Here is a 19,167-nt window from a genome sequence, read left to right as displayed (position 1 = left end):
GCATCTTTGCCTTCATCTGACACAAACATGCTCATGAATCCTATACTAGTGACAGAACAGAACATCAGGCCTCAAAAATGTATAGTTTTACCAGGTAGTGATGGAGGTTTACTAGTAGGCTATAAATGAGAAACCGGAGAAAGCAGTGGGGATTGTTATACTTGTTTTTCTGAAAAGACGACTGATTGCACTCATTTGATTCCGAACTGTGTTACACAGTCAAAAAGGTTAGTGCCATTAGGTTTTGTGCAAGACAAGGGTGCAAAGACAGCAGGCTTCATAAAGTCATGGTCACCCATTGGGAATGAATAGACTTTCTCATTTTGTCTGAGTATTTCAGTTGTTAAAAAAACCCAACAGCATCCAAATGGCCCAAATGCGAGTCTCCATCTTGTGTTGGCAGTTAAATAATATGGAGCACTTTTCTGTGGTTTGCCTCACAAGCCACTGAGGAACCCTGATGTATAATCACTGATGGCTGTACCATAGAAAGACACTGTATTGTACCATAATTTCCCCTGAACTGAGAACCATAGGGGCTTTCAGCTATGAGCTTCCCAAGGCTTGGTGAGTGATTTTCCGGCAAAATGACCAACTTCCACAGACATTTCCCTTGAACTGCATAAGACTATTGCTCCATTTCTAGAAGAATTTTTTTTTATTCTCGGCTACTGGACCTCAGTTGCTAAAACAGGCTTGAAGGAATTTTACATGACATTCAGTGTCAAACTTAAAAAAAAAAAAAAATAAAAATAAATAAAATAAAATAAAAAGGAATTAAAAAAAAAATTAGCAGTAGTTTTCATACAAACATATGCGTATGGTTTTAATTGTTGCAGTGGAAACTAGAGTTCAAACATATCCAGTGGTTTCTTCTTAATTTCCGAGCACTACAAGCGCTCTGATCTGTACAATAGATGAAATAAGCACAAAGGTGTGTTTTGACAGCATTTGACTCAAGTAAGCCCTTGTCCAAAATGTTACGGCCTTTGACTTGCATATAAAATCCCCTCTGAAAGTATTAGAACGGCAAGGCCAATACTTTTGTTTTTGCTATAGACTGAAGTCATTTGAAATTGGGATCAAAACATGAATGAGACAATCATAATGTCAGCTTTCATTTCATGATCTTTACATCTAGATGGGTTAAAGAATTTAGAACATTGCACCTTTGATGGTAGACTGCCCAATTTTTAGGTGAGTAAATGTATAGGAACAGATAAGGCTATGTAGAAATGCGTAGGACTTATTTAGTACTGTATTGTCTCACGTACTTAGTGTGGTGTTTTATGTAGCACCATGGTCCTGGAGGAACGTTTTCATTTCACGATGTACTGTACCAGCTGTATATGGTTGAAATGACAATAAAGCCACTTGACTTGAAGTCTTGATGAAAATGAAAGTTGTATATCCCTTGCTTGCAATAACTTCATCAAGCCTGTGACTCACTGACATCACCAAACTGTTGGTTTCTTCTTTTGTGATGCTTGTCCATCCTTGTAGTGTAGCTTCTTTCAGTTGTTGTCAGGTGGTGAAATGCTGCTCAGTTGGGTTAAGGTCTGGTGATTGACTTGGCCAGTCTAAAACCTTCCACTGTTTCCCCCCTGATGAAGTCCTTTGTTGAGTTGGTAGTATGTTTTGGATCATTGTCTTGCTGCATGATGATCTTCCTCCTGATTAGATAGGATGCATTTCTCTGTAAATTGGCAGACAGAATGTTTCTGTAGACTTCTGAATTAATTTTGCTGCTACCATCATGAGTTCCATCATCAATAAAGATTAGTGAGCCTGTTCCAGACGTAGCCATGCAAGCCCAAGCCATTACACTACCTCTGCCATGTTTCACAGATGAGCTTGTATGTTTTGGCTCATGAGCAGATCCTTTCTTTCTCCACACTTTGGCATTTCCATAATTTTGCTAGAGGTTCATCTTGGTTCCAGAACTTTTGTGGCTCATCTCTGTATTTCTTTACAAATTCCAATCTGGCTTTCTGATTCTTACTGCTGATGAGTGGTTTGCATCTTGTGGTATGGCATCTATTTTTCTGCATTTGAAGTCTGCTTCGAAGGGTAGATTGTGATACTTTCAGCCCTGCCTGTGTAGGTTGTTGGTGTCACTGACTGTTGTTTTTGGGTTTTTCTTCAGTGCTCACAATGTTTGTCATCAGCTGCTGCTGTTTTCCTTTTCTGACCTGTTCCATGTCAGCTTGTTAGTACACCAGTGGTTTCTTTCTTTTTAAGGTCATTCCAAATTGTTGTGTTGGCTATGCCCAATGTTTGTGCAATGCCTCTGATCAGTCTCATATTTATCTTTCGATCTCAGACACATTTCTTTAGTGTATATAACAGAAGAATTTGCCTTGGTGTTCCAATACTTTCAAGGAGACTGTAAGTCCAAGCCACCATTTGTTTTTGTTTTTTTGTAAAATATGCTAGTTACCAAACATTGCTTTTTTTTCCCTAAATCAGATTGTCTAAGACTGTTATTTTTTTCAGAAATTTTACTGGAACTCTTTAACATGAGATTATTCAGTTTCCCTTCTTGTTAAAAATGACTTTTTATGTCTTTCCCTTTTTAAGCTGTGGGTCAGTGGCAGCTCTCTCTGTTTTTTCCATCAGAAGCAGGATCGGATAGACGAGCTGAAAAGGTTGATTGAGAGGCACCGCTACCACATTCGTATGCTGGAGACCATTTTGCGAATGCTAGATAACGACTCGGTACAGGTGGATTCCATCCGCAAAATCAAGGACGACGTGGAGTACTACATTGATTCTTCTCAGGATCCTGACTTTGAGGAGAATGAATTCCTCTACGATGATCTGGACCTGGAGGATATATGTAAGCTATAGGAGATTCTCTTTGCTTGCCTTACTCTTAAAGCCTAAAATTGGAGTGGTTATGGTTAACATAAGTTGTGTTTTTTTTTTTTTTTTTTTTTTTTTTTTTTTTTTTTTTTTTTTTAATAAATATGCTGGTATTTTTGTATTTCTACGTTAAAAAATTTAGCCCAGCCATTGGTCGCCACATCTCCTCCAACTCACACGGAGGATGAAATCTTCCAGCACTCCAGTCCCACACCGACATCCACCACTTCATCTTCCCCAATTCCTCCATCCCCAGCTACTTGCACTACAGTAAGTTTGCACAAATCAAGGCATTTCCTACAGCTTCACATATGAGCAAAATCATAATTAGTTATTATTAATGTTTTAAAAGAAGTAAGTTGCCCCCCCCCCCCCCCCCCCCCCCTTTTTTCTCCTGAAGAATTCTGAAGATGATAAGAAGCGAGGTCGTTCCACAGATAGTGAATTCAGTCAGGTAATTTTAAAAACATCCTCTCATTTATTTAGACTCTGTTACAGTATGTAGCAACAAAACCTAGCAGTCATGAAACAGTGGTCATTGATAGATGGAGCATCATATTATCCATCAAATACATTAAAAACTATTTGATGGTTGATATTTGGTTACTGTTTTTTTTTTTTTTTTTTTCCTTCCACTCTTAGTCTCCAGTAAAGAATGGCAATCCATCATCTCTTTCCTCATCCTCGTCATCCTCGTCATGTTCGGGATCCTCTTCTACCTTAGTGGTGTCTTTGGCGACCATGGCAAGCAGCAGCATCTCGGCAGTCGGGGGCAGCAGCCTCCTGAGCAATATAGGAGGCCATGTACAAAACTCATGCAGCTACAGTTCCGCCATCCAGCAGCAAATGCAGTCCAAAAATGCCATCAACTCCCAATCCAGCATCTCTGCCTCAGCAACTCCCTCAAATATCCTCTTACCCAACCCTACATCAACCTCTTCTCCTTCTAATATCAGTTCACCAAGCAACCAGGCCCAGCCTCCGCTCACTCCAAGTCCAGCTTCCAGCCTGAGCCATGCTCTTAGCCTGGGCCTAGCCAAGAGTAGTGCGCCAACCACCAGTAGCATTGGCCAGATTCCTGGCCTTGGCCTTTCAGGGATGCCAGCATCCAGGAACAGCATGTCAGGGCCCCTGCAAAGTTCCACCCCAGCACCATACGCCCAGGCCGCTGCATCCGGTACTGCCAATGCCACAGTTAATGCCAATGTCACAAACTCCAGTGGAGTACAACCAGCTGGCACAAATGGAAACAATGCTTCAACAGGTCTCTTGGGGTCAGCACCAGGCACTACAGGGATCAGCAGTGCAATCTTAGGTCTGGGAACCACACAGACTGCAGTGCAGCCCTCGTCCTTGGTGACGCCCAGCCCTGTTGGAGGAGGACTGGTGCAGGCGAGCAGCGTGGGCGTTATTGGGAGTAACAGTGGAAACTCTACATCAGGAAATGCAACAGCTGTGGGCAGTTCTGGGCTTCCAAGGCCACCTAGTGGGCAGAAACAGAATGGAGGCACAAGTAAGTGATGGTTATAATCATTATTCTATAAATATAAGCAATAAAATCAGGCTGTGTCTTTAAAAGATGTAGTTAAACGGAATCCTTCTTTCAAATATTGCTGTTTAGCCGAGCCTTTAATCCCACCCCGCATTCTTTTCAGCCTACAGTGCCATAGTAGCAGATAGCACATCTGATTCTGCCCTCAACAGTGCCAGCCAGTTACAAAATAACCAACCCTCATCCTTAAATTCCACAACCAATCTGCCGTGAGTATAGCCTTTTTTTATAAGTAAAATGGCTGATGAGTTTGCACACGGTTAGAGCCTAGCACTGCCTTTTCCATGCAGTGTGGGGTGTAGGTTGTGTGCTATAGCACTTGCAAAATTTCCATTTTCAGTCTCCACTTTAACTCCACACATTAGAGGAATATGTTTGGATTATGCAACATATTGATGTTTTTTTGTATAATTTCTTTATCAAATGTATGGTTGTAATTAGCCCTTATTTAATCATCCGTATCCAGTTTAATTAGTTAAACCTTAAATGCCATGCATGCTTCTCTACATCCTGTCATAACAGTAAGGACAGTGGGTCCAGCCTTCTGGGGTCTATGACTCTTCCTACCAGTTCACCATCGCCCTCGTATAGTGAGAGTAATCCGAGTGGGGGCAGCTTGTTGAATGGACCTCACTCCTACACACAAGCGGCTGATGCCATCAAGGTCAGACACATACGCACACACACACACACACACATGTATGTATTCATATGTTTATTTGCTGGTGTGCTTGGGATCATTGTCCTGTTGCATGATCCAGGTTCCGCCCAACTTAAGCTGCAGTGGGTTTGAGGTGGCTTTTTTGTGATGTTTTGGTTCGGTTTTCGACAAACGTGTGCATGATGACCACACATCTCCAAGAGCCGATTAATCAACCAATAGGTTTTCAAATTGGTACTGAATGAAAACATAACACTCAAAGTACAATATTGCTGAACTTCATTACAAAAATAAACAGTACTGACTGTACCATGAAAATGTACCGTACTTTTAAATGAAATACCTATATAAACATCTATATATTAACAATTAATAAGTATTAGAGTAAATAAAAGGTATACATCCAAATAGTAATGCTCCAAATAACAAATAAAAACAGAGACATCCAAATGAATCAAAGAACACTTCAAATAACACAACAATATTTCAGTGATGGTTTTTATTTTGCCTTTAGAGGCCGCTCTCCTACTGTATAATGACAGCGGACCATTCTCATGGGCAACATCGACATCAGCAAAAATGATCAAGGTCATATCCATATATCGTACAATAAGTCAATGTAGTTATCGTGACAGGCCTATTTATGAGTAGCTATTTTACACTGATATTTTTAGCTTTTGATAAAGAATAGAGTGAGCTGAGCGCACCTTCTAATCATTTCGAGTGCATAAAATTTATAAACATTTTGAGGCAAATGAAGGCGCATTCAAAATGTCACCACTTGTCACCGGCAGCAAGAAACGGATATTGATTTAATTGATGTTTATTTACCGGTTCCACTCCGTCACATGAAAATGCGTTGCATAAACATTAAAGCAGTTTGTTATGAGTAGCTGAATGGGGAGCAGGGTGCGCTGTGTGCTCAATACATGAGAAATAGTGAGAGGAAAAATAGCCTACTATTGTTTAACACGACATTAAGTCAGTGTTACTATTTTATAAGCAACATTAATGATTAGGGGGTCATGGTCATATGCTTCAGGACAGCGTGCAGAAAATGAGAGCACACAGATATTCGGAGCTCCTCTGAGAATCTCTAGCTGTACTATGAACTTGCACAAGCTGACAGCTAATGCAGGAGTGTGTTGCCTTGGTTACAATAGGAAGTTACTAATTAGCAACCAAAGTAATACCCTAATTAACTTCCAAGCATTAATAAGAGAGGAGAATATTTTACCAGCTCCATCTGGTTGTACTCGCTCGTTAGTTTATTAGCTACTGGGTAACTGTTGAAGTTCTCTCGAATGGAGCCTCACAGACAGATAAGGTTCATTAGACCTTTTTTTTTTGGTTTTATTAAACTCTCAAATGAGTATTTGTCTTGGTAATGAGTAGTTTATACACTACAACCCTGCTATAATATCCCTTTCTGTGTAGTAGTTGTTGTTGCTGACAGCTGATCACTTCTCGTATAGAATGGCTGCTCTTCTGCTTTTCCTTACATATCACACTGGGTACGAACATGTTTCCAACCCTATTTACTGACGTCTTTCCCATCTAAATGTAGATGCTACTTTAGTCATTATACCTATTGAAACACAGCTAGTCGAGTAGTTTCCATGACCCGATAATGATCCAAAATCAAGGTCAGCTGGTCCTGTTCATGTTAAATTCTTCATTTTTATCATGTCTGGAAGAATGTACACACTCTATGCTTTTTCACTTATTGTCCTGTTTATATACAGTGCCTCCAGAAAGTATTCACACTCTAGTGGTTATTTCTCTTTTTGCTGTGTCACATCAAATTTAAATGTATTAGAGCATGATTAGTTTCCCCTGCTCCTTTTGAAGCAACACTCTACAGAAATAAAATTAAATAATTTTTTTGGATCCCAGCAAAGTGTGCATCAAAAAGAGAAATAATCACTTGGATCAGTGGTCACCAACCCTGTTCCTGGAGATTTACCTTCCTGAAGACTTCAGATCCAACCATAATGGTGCCCACCTGACCATCTAATCACTGCGTTAAGAAGTTCTTGATCAGGTGTGTTAGATTGTGGTTGGAGATGAAACCTGCAGGAAGGTAGATCTCAAGGAAGAGGGTTGAAGACCACAGCTGTAGTACCTGCCTTAGTATGATTAGGAATCTTATCCAGAAAGGTGTGGTGTGTGTGCAGGTTTTTGTTCCAACCAATTAGGAGCCACACCTGATTCCATCTGTTTAATCAGGTAAACTTGCAGTTCAGTGGATTATCCTGCGTGGCTCCTGCTTGTTTGGGATGAAAACCTGCACCCACACCAGCCCTTTGCGCACAAGGTTGGACACCCCTGGCATAACTAATTCCCATTCTACCAAATTTTAGCAAGTTGCACTCACTCACTTACAACTTCTTGACTACTAAGTAGACTACAATTTCATTGTAATTTCAAATAATTTTGTAGTAATGATTCAGAGCAGCAGTCCTTTCTGCCATGCCCATTAAACTCTCATCCTTTGAGAACAGTACTAAAAGACAAAACTATGTTGATGCCTCAATCAACCTTAAGTGCCAGTTGTTATGCTGTGGTAGCCTTTATTTCATAGCATTGAAACAGCGGTAGTGTCTATAATGCATGTGACCTTAAATTGCATTCATCACAGCTTTTGTAGATTATTGCAGATTATTAGTATCTTTGTTACTGCACTGTGCACACACCTGCATGCACACGGATTTTGAGTCTCTACTATTTCTTCTTTTTCAGCCTCAGGAACCGCTCAGTTCTCTAAAATCGATGGCAGAGAGAGCGGCTCAGGGCTCAGGTTTAGAGGGAGAACTCTCTGCGCTACATCTCACTGGAGGTGAATATACAATACACCCACATGCACTCATCTTTGTAAGGCCCCTATGGATTCTGTTTTCCTGAAATGACCAAGAATGTATGAGTGTTTGCACATAGAAGTGGAATTTCCACATAAACATGGAACAGAAAATGAAAATTAAGTTTTGAATGCACTGTTAATAGGGCTGTTAAAGGTTAGACAATTACTGTTTAAGTAATACATGACAAATGTTTTTGATCAAAGCTAAAGGTTAACAAATTAATTTCCAGTAAACAAAGTTGGAGATTGGAATACAGGAGTGTGCAATGGTTCAGGTAAGCCAGTGTTTCCACCCAGTCTTCAAATGCAGCTCAATGTATGTTAATTGTTGTGCAAATAATTATTAATGTTCTAATCATCAGAGTAATCATTGTAAAAAAATAAATAAATAAATAAATCACTATTTGATTGATCTAATTTAAGCTAAGATTAGTCTGTTTACAATGCATCCATGTTTCATGCTTAGTGTTATAGCTGTTTATCAGGGTCTGTGTAAAGAGGGATGTTGTGTTAACTTTAGTAACCCGTAACATTACTAATGCATCACTCCTGTTTGAATGTCTGCTGTCTAAACCATTCCACTCTCTCATCTTTTCTACTCCCTTTAAGATTACTTAAACTATGTGTACGTATTTACCCTAAAGGTGGCTGTGGATGCTCATCCTTGCATAGCCTAAAGTCTGCGCTTGCCAAAAACAGTTACACTCATTAAGTCTCGATCATTGAAGAGTCGATTGCTTCACTTTGTTTGATATGACTGATTTAAAGTTAAAACTCAAATGAAATCAGAAAAGACTGATGCTCATAGCTGAGCACTGCTTGACTCTATAGTACACAGTTATAGAAGAGAAATGATGTCTAATTGCACTATCCAATGTCACCCAGATGAGGATTGATTCCCTTTTGAGTCCTCTTCATGTCTTCTCAGGGAGTTTTTCTTTGCCACCATTGCCTCTGGCGTGCTCAATGGGGACAAATTTATATCCGAATTTTTGTCAAGCTGCTTTGTGACAATGTCCATTGTTAAAAGCGCTATATAGATGAAATCGAATTGAATGTTTATGTAATTGGTGAAAAGCCTTTGGAATGACCAGTAACCAGGAAGAAATAGTACGTCTGACTGGCTTGTTCCTTTCCTGGCCAGTTGGATGGTGTGATCGATCAGATGTTTAGCTTTGTGGTGTTGGTGTGTAACACACATTTTTTGCATCAGCCTAATGGATATGTTTATCAGTTCATACTCCATTTAATGCAACATGAAAGCAACTGTGGAAAATATAGTGAGCACCAAAAAAGCATGATCAGGCGATTATATAATATTCGTGACAGGCCTAGTTGTGATTCACTGCATGAGTGGAAAACTCTTGAATGAGGCAGTTTCAGTAGAATGTTTGACAAAAAGCCTTTAAAGTGCCCCTGAAATCAAAGATGGTGGTTCAGAGCTTTTTGGACCTGTCTGTTAGTCTTATGGACACAGGCAAAAAAAAAATAAATACAAAACATAGCTTATATTTCATTACTTCCTGGGAAGAAACCAACATTGTATAATTTTAATATTTATGCAAATCCTTGATCGTCCAATTTAAATGCAAAAACAGCAAACGTGGTTATTCTGTGCGATTTTGGCTATGCCATCATCCTGTACACTATTCCCTTTTCCAAAAATTTTTGATAGTGAAAAGAAATAAAAGGTCTGAGTTTCTGTTTTGAAGAGGGTGGAATTTGCACAAGGTCTCGGTTATGTGGCAGGCGCTTTTCAGAGGTGTTTCACCACTTCAATATTCACCACTTCAATACTGGAATATGTCGCTTCCTGAGAATAAGCAAGACTATGATTTTGCCAGAGCTTCTCCAGCATTAAGAGTAAGTAAACAGCACTCATTAATCTCTTTGCTGTTTTCCATATTTAGCTAGCTTGCTAAGCTACTATCAGGTTTGTTTTAAGCGGTCATTCGAGCACTTCACCATGACGTCAGAAGGAAATATGTCAGCATAATCACATCACAGCTAAAAAGCCATTTCATGGAGACTTTAAGGAGGCCGATCTAGTTCATTTCAATGGGCAGTGCGAAGATTTGAATGGAAGTGAATTGTTTTCACAATTTTCATCTGCTCAAGGCATCCAACACGGTGTTTTGATTGCTCTTGGTGGTTAAATCTATAATTCAAAATCCCACCGTAACTACAATTTAAATTGTTGCATAACTATTTCCGTTTCTGTTACGTCTATTTGTTCCTGCAAACGGAACTTCTTTAACCTCTTTAGCCTAATATGTATTAGACCAGTGAATGAGAAGGTTGCTTAAAGCCAAGGTAAGTGGAGTACCTTCAAGCTGTAAGTTTACTCTCAATTAGAAAAGGATAAACTAATGCGGTAGTCAAACGAAAAATTTGTGACATTACAGCTCTTACAGGATCTTTGCTATGGTTCAGAATTTTTTTTGGCCCTGAGAGGCCACATGGCTTAGGCTGCTGTTTTGGGACAGAGTCTGAGTTAGTCCCTGCTCAGAATATCCTTGAATAACACCCATAATTATAGTGACAACATCATCAAGAAGTTCTGTGTATAGAGGGATGCATAAAACAAGTGGTCCATAGATGGGGTCATCTAAAGATTGATTTTATGTTGAATGTTTTTTTTGGATCTTATGTAAAGTCCCCTCTGTTTTTGATATACATTTGGGTTTTAGATCAAAAGATGATTGAGGCAATAGATCATAATGTCAACTTTCATTTCCTCATATTTACATCTAGACATGTTAAACAACTTGGAACAGGGCACATTTGGTGGCAGACCACCCAATCTTTAGGTGTGCAAAAGTATTAGAACAGACAGTCTTAATGTAAATAACACTTAATATTTGGTTGCATATCCCTTGCTTGCAATAACTGCAACAAGCCTGCAACTCACCGACATCGCCAAACTGTTGCATTTCTTCTTTTGTAATATGGCAGCTTCTTTCAGTTGTTGTTTGTTTCTTCAGGAGGTGAAATGCTGGTCAGTTGGGTTAAGGTCTGGTGATTGACTTGGCCAGTCTAAAACCTTCCACTTTTCTCCCCTGATAAAGTTCCTCCCAATCAGGTTGGATGCATTTCTCTGTAAATTGGCAGACAGATTGTTTCTGTAGACTTCTGAATTCACTGTGCTGCTACCATCATCTATGAAGATTAGTGAGCCTATGCTGGAAGCAGCCATGCAAGCCCAAGCCAATGCACTACCTCCACCATGCTTGAACAATCAGCTTGTATGTTTTGGATCATGAGCAGATCCTTTATTTCTGCTTGTGCAATGGCTCTGATGGATTTTCCATCTTTTCTCAGCTTCAAAATGGCTTGCTTTTCTCCCATAGACAGCTCTCTGGTCGGTCACTTTATTAAAAAAAAAAAAAAGTGCAGTACTCACTGGCGAAACCTATGGCTCAATCCAAGAGTAGACATTCAGCGCTGTTAATTATTTAAATATAATTAAAATAATTCATTATTTTAATTAAAATAAATAATTAATTCATTTTTCAAGTGGTCATTTTGACCACTTGAGAAATGGGTGGGTTCAAATATAAGGTGCCAAGCTGATTAACACATCTGTATGTAAATATCAGGAAAACTATAATTGTGATCCATCATCTCATATTCATTTTTTTGATCTCAAACCCAAATGTCTTCAGTGTATAGCAAAAACAAAGGAATTGGCCTTGCTGTTCCATTACTTTTGAAGGGGACTGTATATTCCTGTAGTTGAGAACAACCTTTCTCTCCTCCTCTAGATATCTTCCCTAGTTCCACTGCTCCGTCAGGTCCCCCTACAGCCCCCCAGTCTTCTCTTTCAGAGGTTAACATTCCTCCATCACTGGGTGTCTGTCCTCTGGGTTCTGTCCCCATCTCCAAAGAGCAGCACTACCAGCACATTATGCAAGAGGCAGCCTGGACACACATGCCCCACCCGTCAGACTCCGAGAGGATCAGGTATACATTCATCTGGTCTTCACAGATACACATGGCAAACTGCTCCAGGCTTGTGTCTCCAACGATAATGCTGTTAGTCATATTTTTGGTATGATATTTAACTATATCTTGTAGTGCTTTTTCTAGTTCTTTGTGATGAACTCCCATAACCTTTTGATGTTGCTGCTGATGTGCTGCCTGCACCCTTGTTGTCTTCCTTCCACACACAGGCAGTACCTGATGAGGAATCCCTGTCCTACCTTGCCTTTCCATCACCAGGTGCCACCACCACACACAGACTGTGTGGACTTCTACCAGAGGCTGTCTACAGAGACTCTCTTCTTCATTTTCTACTACCTTGAGGTAGGCATTCATTATTCTGCTTCTTGTGCAGACACTGTATGAATTGTAGATATACTATACTGTATAACTAATACATATCTATTCGTATTGGTAGGGCACAAAGGCTCAGTATTTGGCAGCCAAAGCTTTGAAAAAGCAGTCGTGGAGGTTCCACACAAAGTACATGATGTGGTTCCAGAGGCACGAGGAGCCTAAGACCATCACTGATGAGTTTGAGCAGGTGAGACCCATTGGCTAGCCTGTGTATGTAAAATTGCACAAGGTTCATTGTTTGCACAAAATGTAGAGTGGATCTGAAAAGTAGACAAACCTTTTATGGTCATCAACCCTGTTCCTGGAGATCTACCTTCCTGAAAACTTAAAGCTTCAACCACAATGGTGCCCACCTGACCATCTAATTATTGCCTTAAGAAGTTCTTGATCTGCTAAAACAGGTGTTAGATTTTGGTTGGAGACAAAACCTGCAGGACGGTGGATTTCCAGGAAGGTTTGTGACCTCTGATTTTTAAGAGAATAAGGGAAAATAAACCAAAAAAAAAGAGAGGGAAAGAGAAACATCTTAACCTGAACAATAAAATCTGTTAACATTTATACATGTGTAACATTAATTACACCTTATTAAAATATTATAATAATGATATTAAATAATATTAAAATCCTTTCTAGGGTTTTAGTGAATGACTATACTCTACAAAGGTTACATGCTGGTCTTGCTAAACTAGGTCTGGTTGTCAAGTCTAGTCTAGTTTGGACCTGCAAATGTTTTATGATCTTTTTCATTCATCCTTTTTGTTTTCAAGTGACCGGAAATGGAATGACCCGATATAAGAGAATCATTTTGACGCTAACATTTCTAGGCAGATAGAATAATTTTTTCCCCTTCCTTCTTTTGTGCCTCAGGGGACATACATCTACTTTGACTACGAGAAGTGGGGCCAGAGGAAGAAAGAAGGATTCACGTTTGAGTACAGGTATCTTGAGGACCGGGACCTCCAGTGACGGACAATAAGAACTGCAGACTACTGTTGACATTCCTGGACTGAATCCGCACTCTCACGCACATGTGGTGTGGCGACTCAGATGCTGTAGCGAGCTGTTTTATGTCTCGTTGGTGCATATTGCCTTTGGAGTTTCTCACAGTACCTACAAAATCCACTTGCCCAGTACTTTTTCCACTTACCACCTTGTTTTAGTAAAATCTGGACAGAGCATTCTTGAGCCAAAGAGACACAAGCTTAAAATAATTTCATCCAGCACAGTAAGATGACGACAAACACAAGTCAGGTTGTGTGGTACGATTCATAGTGCACAAGCAAATGTTAAATATCTGTTCTAGCACAAGGAATACTGAACTGTGGGAGACCAAATTCAATTGCATATTCTTGAAGTTGTCATCATTTTAAAGCTGGATGAAATGAACTGGCTTGCATTTGATGTCTGACCGAAACCATAATCAATAATTCCATTCGCTTCCTCCTTGTACCTTAAGCATTTTTTTTTTTTTTTTTTTTTTTAAATACAGTGGGACATTTTAAAATTAGAGTTGTCCAAATTATTATACAACAATCCAATATTCAAGAGTAATTACAATCTGTATCCCACCCCACTCCATCCAGCCCCTAATTCTAACTAAAGATAACGACACTGCCCAGAGTGAGAGAGAATTGGAATGAAAAGCACCAGCACTAAACAAAAAAAAAAAAGAGAGAGGGAGGAAAAAAAAAAAAACATGTCTGCCCATTCAGAATTGGACCTGCACCCATTACTGAGGCTCAGGGAAAAAAAGGTAATAAAAGACTTGGTTTGCATGACCACAGTATTGTGTATGGATCATACAAAACCTTAATTTCGACTGACTAAAAGAAAAAATATTTTGTGGATCATTAAAAGCCCTTGGTCAGTATGAGATGAACTTGTTTCTGGACTTTCACAAAAAAAAGGGCATGCTTTTCTGAAGCATCACTACAGTCACATAAGGGACTAAATAGCCCCCATTACTTTCACCTTATTCGCCAGCAATCTGCTTCATTTCACAAAGTTTCTTAATTATAATATTCTCCAATGTTTGGAGTGTCACCCCAGTCATTTATCCCTTCCCCCTCCCCACCATCCCCATGAGAACTTGCCTTGCCATCTTGGATATAACTAATCTGAAGAAAGTAAAAAGTAATCAGTGACTTCTGTTTTGTTTAATTCCATTAAACATGGTGCATGATACCTATGTGACGAGTGGCCATGTGCCTCATCTAGTTTTTGTTACGTTTACCTTTTCTGAGCGTACTGTATGGAAGAGAATTAAAATGTGAATTATATATATATTTTTTCCTAACTGGAAAAAAGTGATGTACAGAGCATTCTTTCATCTCGTGTCTTTTTTTTTCTCTTTCCCCTCCATTTTCAAAGGAGCAGCATAAAAAAATGACAATTGCAAAGTGGAGAGGAGTTCAAGAACATTACACAAGACAATAAAATGAAGTAAAGGATTGTAAAGTATTAATAAAGATTACTTTTCAAATAATTTGTTTGTACATTTTTTTAAAATAAAGTTTTGAACACGTTTTACTGGACGACGAGCACAAAACTAAAGATACACGCCTTAAGGAAAAGCAAGCACATTGTAAGCACAGTTTTTTTTATAGCATTATTGAGGAAAATGAGCCAATATTACCTATCTGTGAGTGATTTCAGTATCTGGTGTGACGAACTTGTGCAGCAATAACTGCAACTAAACATTTCCAGTAACTGTTGATCAGTCCTGTACATCGGCTTGGAGGTATTTTAGCCCATTCCTCAGTACAGAACAGCTTCAACTCTGGGATGTTGGTGGGTTTCCTCACATGAACTGCTTGCTTCAGGTCCTTCCACAACATTTCTATTGGATTAAGGTCAGGACATTGACTTGACCATTCCAAAACATTAACTTTATTCTTTTTTAACTATGATTTGGTAGAATGACGTGTGCTTAGGGCCATTATCCTGTAGCATGACCCACTTTCTCTTGAGATTCAGCTCATGGACAGATGTCCTGATATTTTCCTTCACAATTCTCTGGTATAATTCAGAATTCATTGTTCCATCAATGATGGAAAGTCGTCCTGGTCCAGAAGCAGCGAAACAGGCCCAAACCATGATACTACCACCACCATGTTTCACAGATGGGATAAGGTTCTTATGCTGGAATGCAGTGTTTTCCTTTCTCCAAACATAATGCTTCTCATTTAAACCAAAAATTCTATTTTGGTCTCATCTGTCCACAAAACATTTTCCCAATAACCTTCTGGCTTGTCCATGTGATCTTTAGCAAACTGAGGACAGATCGCTCCCTGTTCTTTAAATAAAACGGGGCTTAGTCACACCTGAAAGCACCTGACTCTAACAATAAGTTAATAATTATCAGTTGGTTACAAGGTTTCACTGGTCACCCAATCATGGTATGGCGAAGCGGTGCATCCAATAAACAACGAGAGATTCTTTTCTATGGAAAACTATGCAGTGCTTCTACTGTCTTCTATTAGCATTTTCACCCAGGCTGTTCTGTCCACTGAAAACAATTCATGTTAAATGGATGAACAGCCCAATATTGCAGTGGGACATTTGATATTTTAATTAGCTAAAATACTGAATTTCACCAAGAGTGATGAAAATTAAATTTTAAGGAAGGCCGGGCTTTCCATTTATCTTCAGCAATCACCTGTGGATGTGTCTGCCATGCCACAGAGGGGTACTGCTTTAAAATAGCAGCTAATTAGCATCCAATATGGGTCGTGGTCAGCTTCCTGTGCCTTCATTCTCCTTCCAAACCACCATGTGTGTGTTGAAATGATGGTTGAAGTGTGTGTGTGTTTCCCCTTGCTCATTCCTGCTTCAAAATCTTGATCTTGGCTCAAAGCTGGTTTGTACCTACAGTTTTATTTCACTACCTTGTGTTAACCCTTAAGCCCTCACTGCTGCATGATGCTTAGTGCGGAGGAGCGCGGAAAAAAACTGTTGCGGTAACAACCCACGGCCTTGTACCAAATCGAGGCGAGGTGGGTGGAAACCTCTGCTCTACTCTGCTCTCTGCTCTATCTGAAACACTATAGACTGTTATGGAAATCAGTCAATGCTTTCAAAATGCTCCCTTCCTAACTCACTGTTTCAAAAGTTAACACATCAACAGACACAGACTCAAATTATGGTTCTCAAGTCATTTCATAGACACTTAAAAATTCATTTTTATCTATGTAGCCACTGTGCTGTGCACAGAGCAGTATTGTTTCGACGTTCTGAAACGGAGCATTCTCCATCATTATTAAAAGAAAAATTTCCCAGGAAATCATAGAGGCTTTATAATGAAAATGACCTAATTTTGACTAGCAGCAGCATGGTATCCCAGCTTCTTAATAGATTCTGATAACATTTCTGATGACAAAGTTTCAGATCTTTCTTGAATATAACAAGTAAATCGAGTACAATATTATTAGGTGGCTATTATTGTTAGCAACATTTTCTTGATCTGGCAAAGATACATCCATCCATCCATTTTGTGTACCACTTATCCTACACAGGGTCACAGGGAGCCTGGAGCCTATCCCAGGGGAACTCGGGGTACAAGGTGGGGGATACCCTAGATGGGGTGACAACCCATCACAGGACACAATCGTACACACATTAACACACTACAGACAATTTGGAAAGGCCAGTCAGCCTACAACGCATGTCTTTGGACTGGGGAAGGAAACTGGAATGCCTGGAGGAAACCAGGCAAACTACACACATGCAAACTACACACACATGGCAGGGGCACCAATATTAATGGAGGGCACTGCATATGATGAAGTATTTGCAGAACATGCTTTATTAAAATTGTCATTAGTTTCAAGTTAACGTTATTTACAGGTGTATTTGTTTTTGAGGTATTGAGTTTTGGCTTAAACCCATTCACTTTCAGTGGCTGGTCAAAAAGACTAATAATGGTAAACCTGACAATAAATATAAAACTTTGATAATATTGGGCTGTGATTTCAATCATTAAGAATATTTGAAGATTGTGGACCCCCTGACAGACCACTGGGGGTCCGAAAACCCACTTTGAGAACGATGGTCATGGTTAATCTTAATCTGGAGTTGTATATATTACAATGGTTGTATACACTCACTGTCCACTTTATTAGGACAGCCATGCAGTTATCTTATCGGCCAATCACGTGGCAGCAGCACAACACAGATACATGTCAAGAGCTTCAGTTAGAGCATCCAGAAAAGTGTCTCAGAACACACAACACATAGAACCTTGAGGTAGATGGGCTACAACAGCAGAAGACCACATCAGGTTCCATTCCTGCCAGCCAAGAACAAGAATCTGAGACTATCATGGGCACAGACTCACCCAAACTGGACCGTTGAAGATTAGAAAACAAACCAACTGATCTTTTCCCAGTCTTCATCTGTCCAGTTTGGGTGAGACTGAGCCCATGATAGCCTCAAATTCTTGTTCTTGGTTGGCAGGAAAGGAACCTGATGTAGTCTTCTGCTGTTGTAGCTTATCCACCTCAAGGTTTGATGTGCTTTTCTCCTCACCACGGTTATAAAGAGTGATTATTTGAGTTCCTATTTCCTTCCTGGCAGCCATTCTTCTCTGACCTCTCTCATCAACAAGGTGTTTCCACCCACAGAACTGTCACTCACTCAATGTTTTTTTGTTTTTCGCACCATTCTGTGTAAACTCAAGAGACTGTTGTGTGTGAAATTCCCAGGAGATCAGCAGTTTCTGAAACACTCAAACCAACCCATCTGGTACCAACAACCATGCCACGGTTTAAGTCACAGAGATCACACTTTTTTCTTCATACTTTTTCTAATATTCTTTGCACAAACCAGTTTTAATTCTTTAAGGACACTTTGCAGTGGAGTATGAGCTGAGTATTGTGCTCTCTGTAAGTTCACCACTCCTCAGTGGGACTGAGCTTTCTTCCTGAACACTGATGGTTCTGCATGCTCACCCTAATTACAGTGAGATGCACATTTTACTTTCTAATTACAGTGAGAGTGCACTTTTGGTGCACCATTGGTGTTTACTTTCCTCTCTTTCGGTTAAGAACTACTGTATGTTTCATTGTGTCAGTGTTTTAAGCTGATCTATAAGCTCAACAGGCTGCATTAAACAGTGTGCTGTATACAGGTGACAGGTAACTTTTACCAAATGATCTTCATTGATAAATGCTGTCTGGTGTTTAATTTTACACTTATTCAATACAACGTATCATGTTTACATGAGGTGCAGTATTGATATGATTGCTGTACATTCATAATAATAAGGGGCCATATGTCTGAAAAATTTGTCCTTCAATAGCTTCCTTCCTGTTTGTCATCCAGAGATGTGTGTTCATTTTTGGGCTAGCTACAATGTTTGCCATCAGTCTGTCCATGTGTCCATCCGAGATTCACAATATTTTTTTAGCATGATATCTCAAGCACCAGTGGTAGAATGTTTGTAGGATTTATATGGAATTATTATAAGTAACCAGCAGATGAATCTATTAGATTTTGGAATGGATCCAAACAGGGTCAAGGTCACAGCAAGGTCAAATATTTTTTCTTTAATAACCTCTTTCCTGTTTGAGGTATTTTAAGGGTATTTCTTGCATAGAAATTAGTAACAAGAAGGACTAAACTGGTGACTGACACAGTTGGTGTTGAGTTCTACATGCTTTGCCCATTCGTCTTTTCTTCTGGAATTCCATTGTAGTAACCAGATTAGCGAGTCTATTCCAGGTTGTAACACTACAAAACGTGAAAACGATCAAGGCTGGTGAGTACTTATGCAAGGCACTGTATTGACACATTTTACGTTGACGATTTAATTCATCATATCTGATTATGCCTTAAAAAGGTGCTTTAGTAGATTTTCTGTGCGGCCCTTGCAGGTTATTAAAATTACCTGCA

The 19,167-nt window shown here is 39.5% G+C and overlaps 1 protein-coding gene across 6 annotated transcripts in view; it reads left to right on the top strand.

The window, feature by feature from the left end:
- The window catches only part of cnot3b (CCR4-NOT transcription complex, subunit 3b), a 28,375-nt gene extending 13,614 nt beyond the window's left edge, over positions 1-14,761 (top strand). For 2 of the 6 annotated variants that reach the window (XM_053684166.1, XM_053684165.1), the window contains exons 8-19: positions 2,620-2,839; positions 3,008-3,135; positions 3,266-3,319; positions 3,508-4,378; positions 4,521-4,626; positions 4,940-5,081; positions 7,821-7,917; positions 8,169-8,213; positions 11,703-11,973; positions 12,111-12,243; positions 12,338-12,463; positions 13,144-13,953. In XM_053684166.1, coding sequence (XP_053540141.1) covers positions 2,620-2,839; positions 3,008-3,135; positions 3,266-3,319; positions 3,508-4,378; positions 4,521-4,626; positions 4,940-5,081; positions 7,821-7,917; positions 8,169-8,213; positions 11,703-11,973; positions 12,111-12,243; positions 12,338-12,463; positions 13,144-13,242 — 2,292 coding nt within the window. In that variant the 3' untranslated portion in view covers positions 13,243-13,953. Of the gene's footprint in view, positions 1-2,619; positions 2,840-3,007; positions 3,136-3,265; positions 3,320-3,507; positions 4,379-4,520; positions 4,627-4,939; positions 5,082-7,820; positions 7,918-8,168; positions 8,214-11,702; positions 11,974-12,110; positions 12,244-12,337; positions 12,464-13,143; positions 13,954-14,646 lie in introns of those variants that run through there. The other 4 variants (XM_053684167.1, XM_053684169.1, XM_053684168.1 and 1 more) reach the window with 4 other exon arrangements.
- Positions 14,762-19,167: the final 4,406 nt, after the last annotated feature.

The sequence above is a fragment of the Ictalurus punctatus genome, chromosome 12, assembly GCF_001660625.3.
Source record: "Ictalurus punctatus breed USDA103 chromosome 12, Coco_2.0, whole genome shotgun sequence".
NCBI classification, from domain to species: domain Eukaryota; kingdom Metazoa; phylum Chordata; class Actinopteri; order Siluriformes; family Ictaluridae; genus Ictalurus; species Ictalurus punctatus.
The sequence above is the reverse complement of the archived record's forward strand: the minus strand, read 5'-3'. Positions and strand labels throughout refer to the sequence as shown.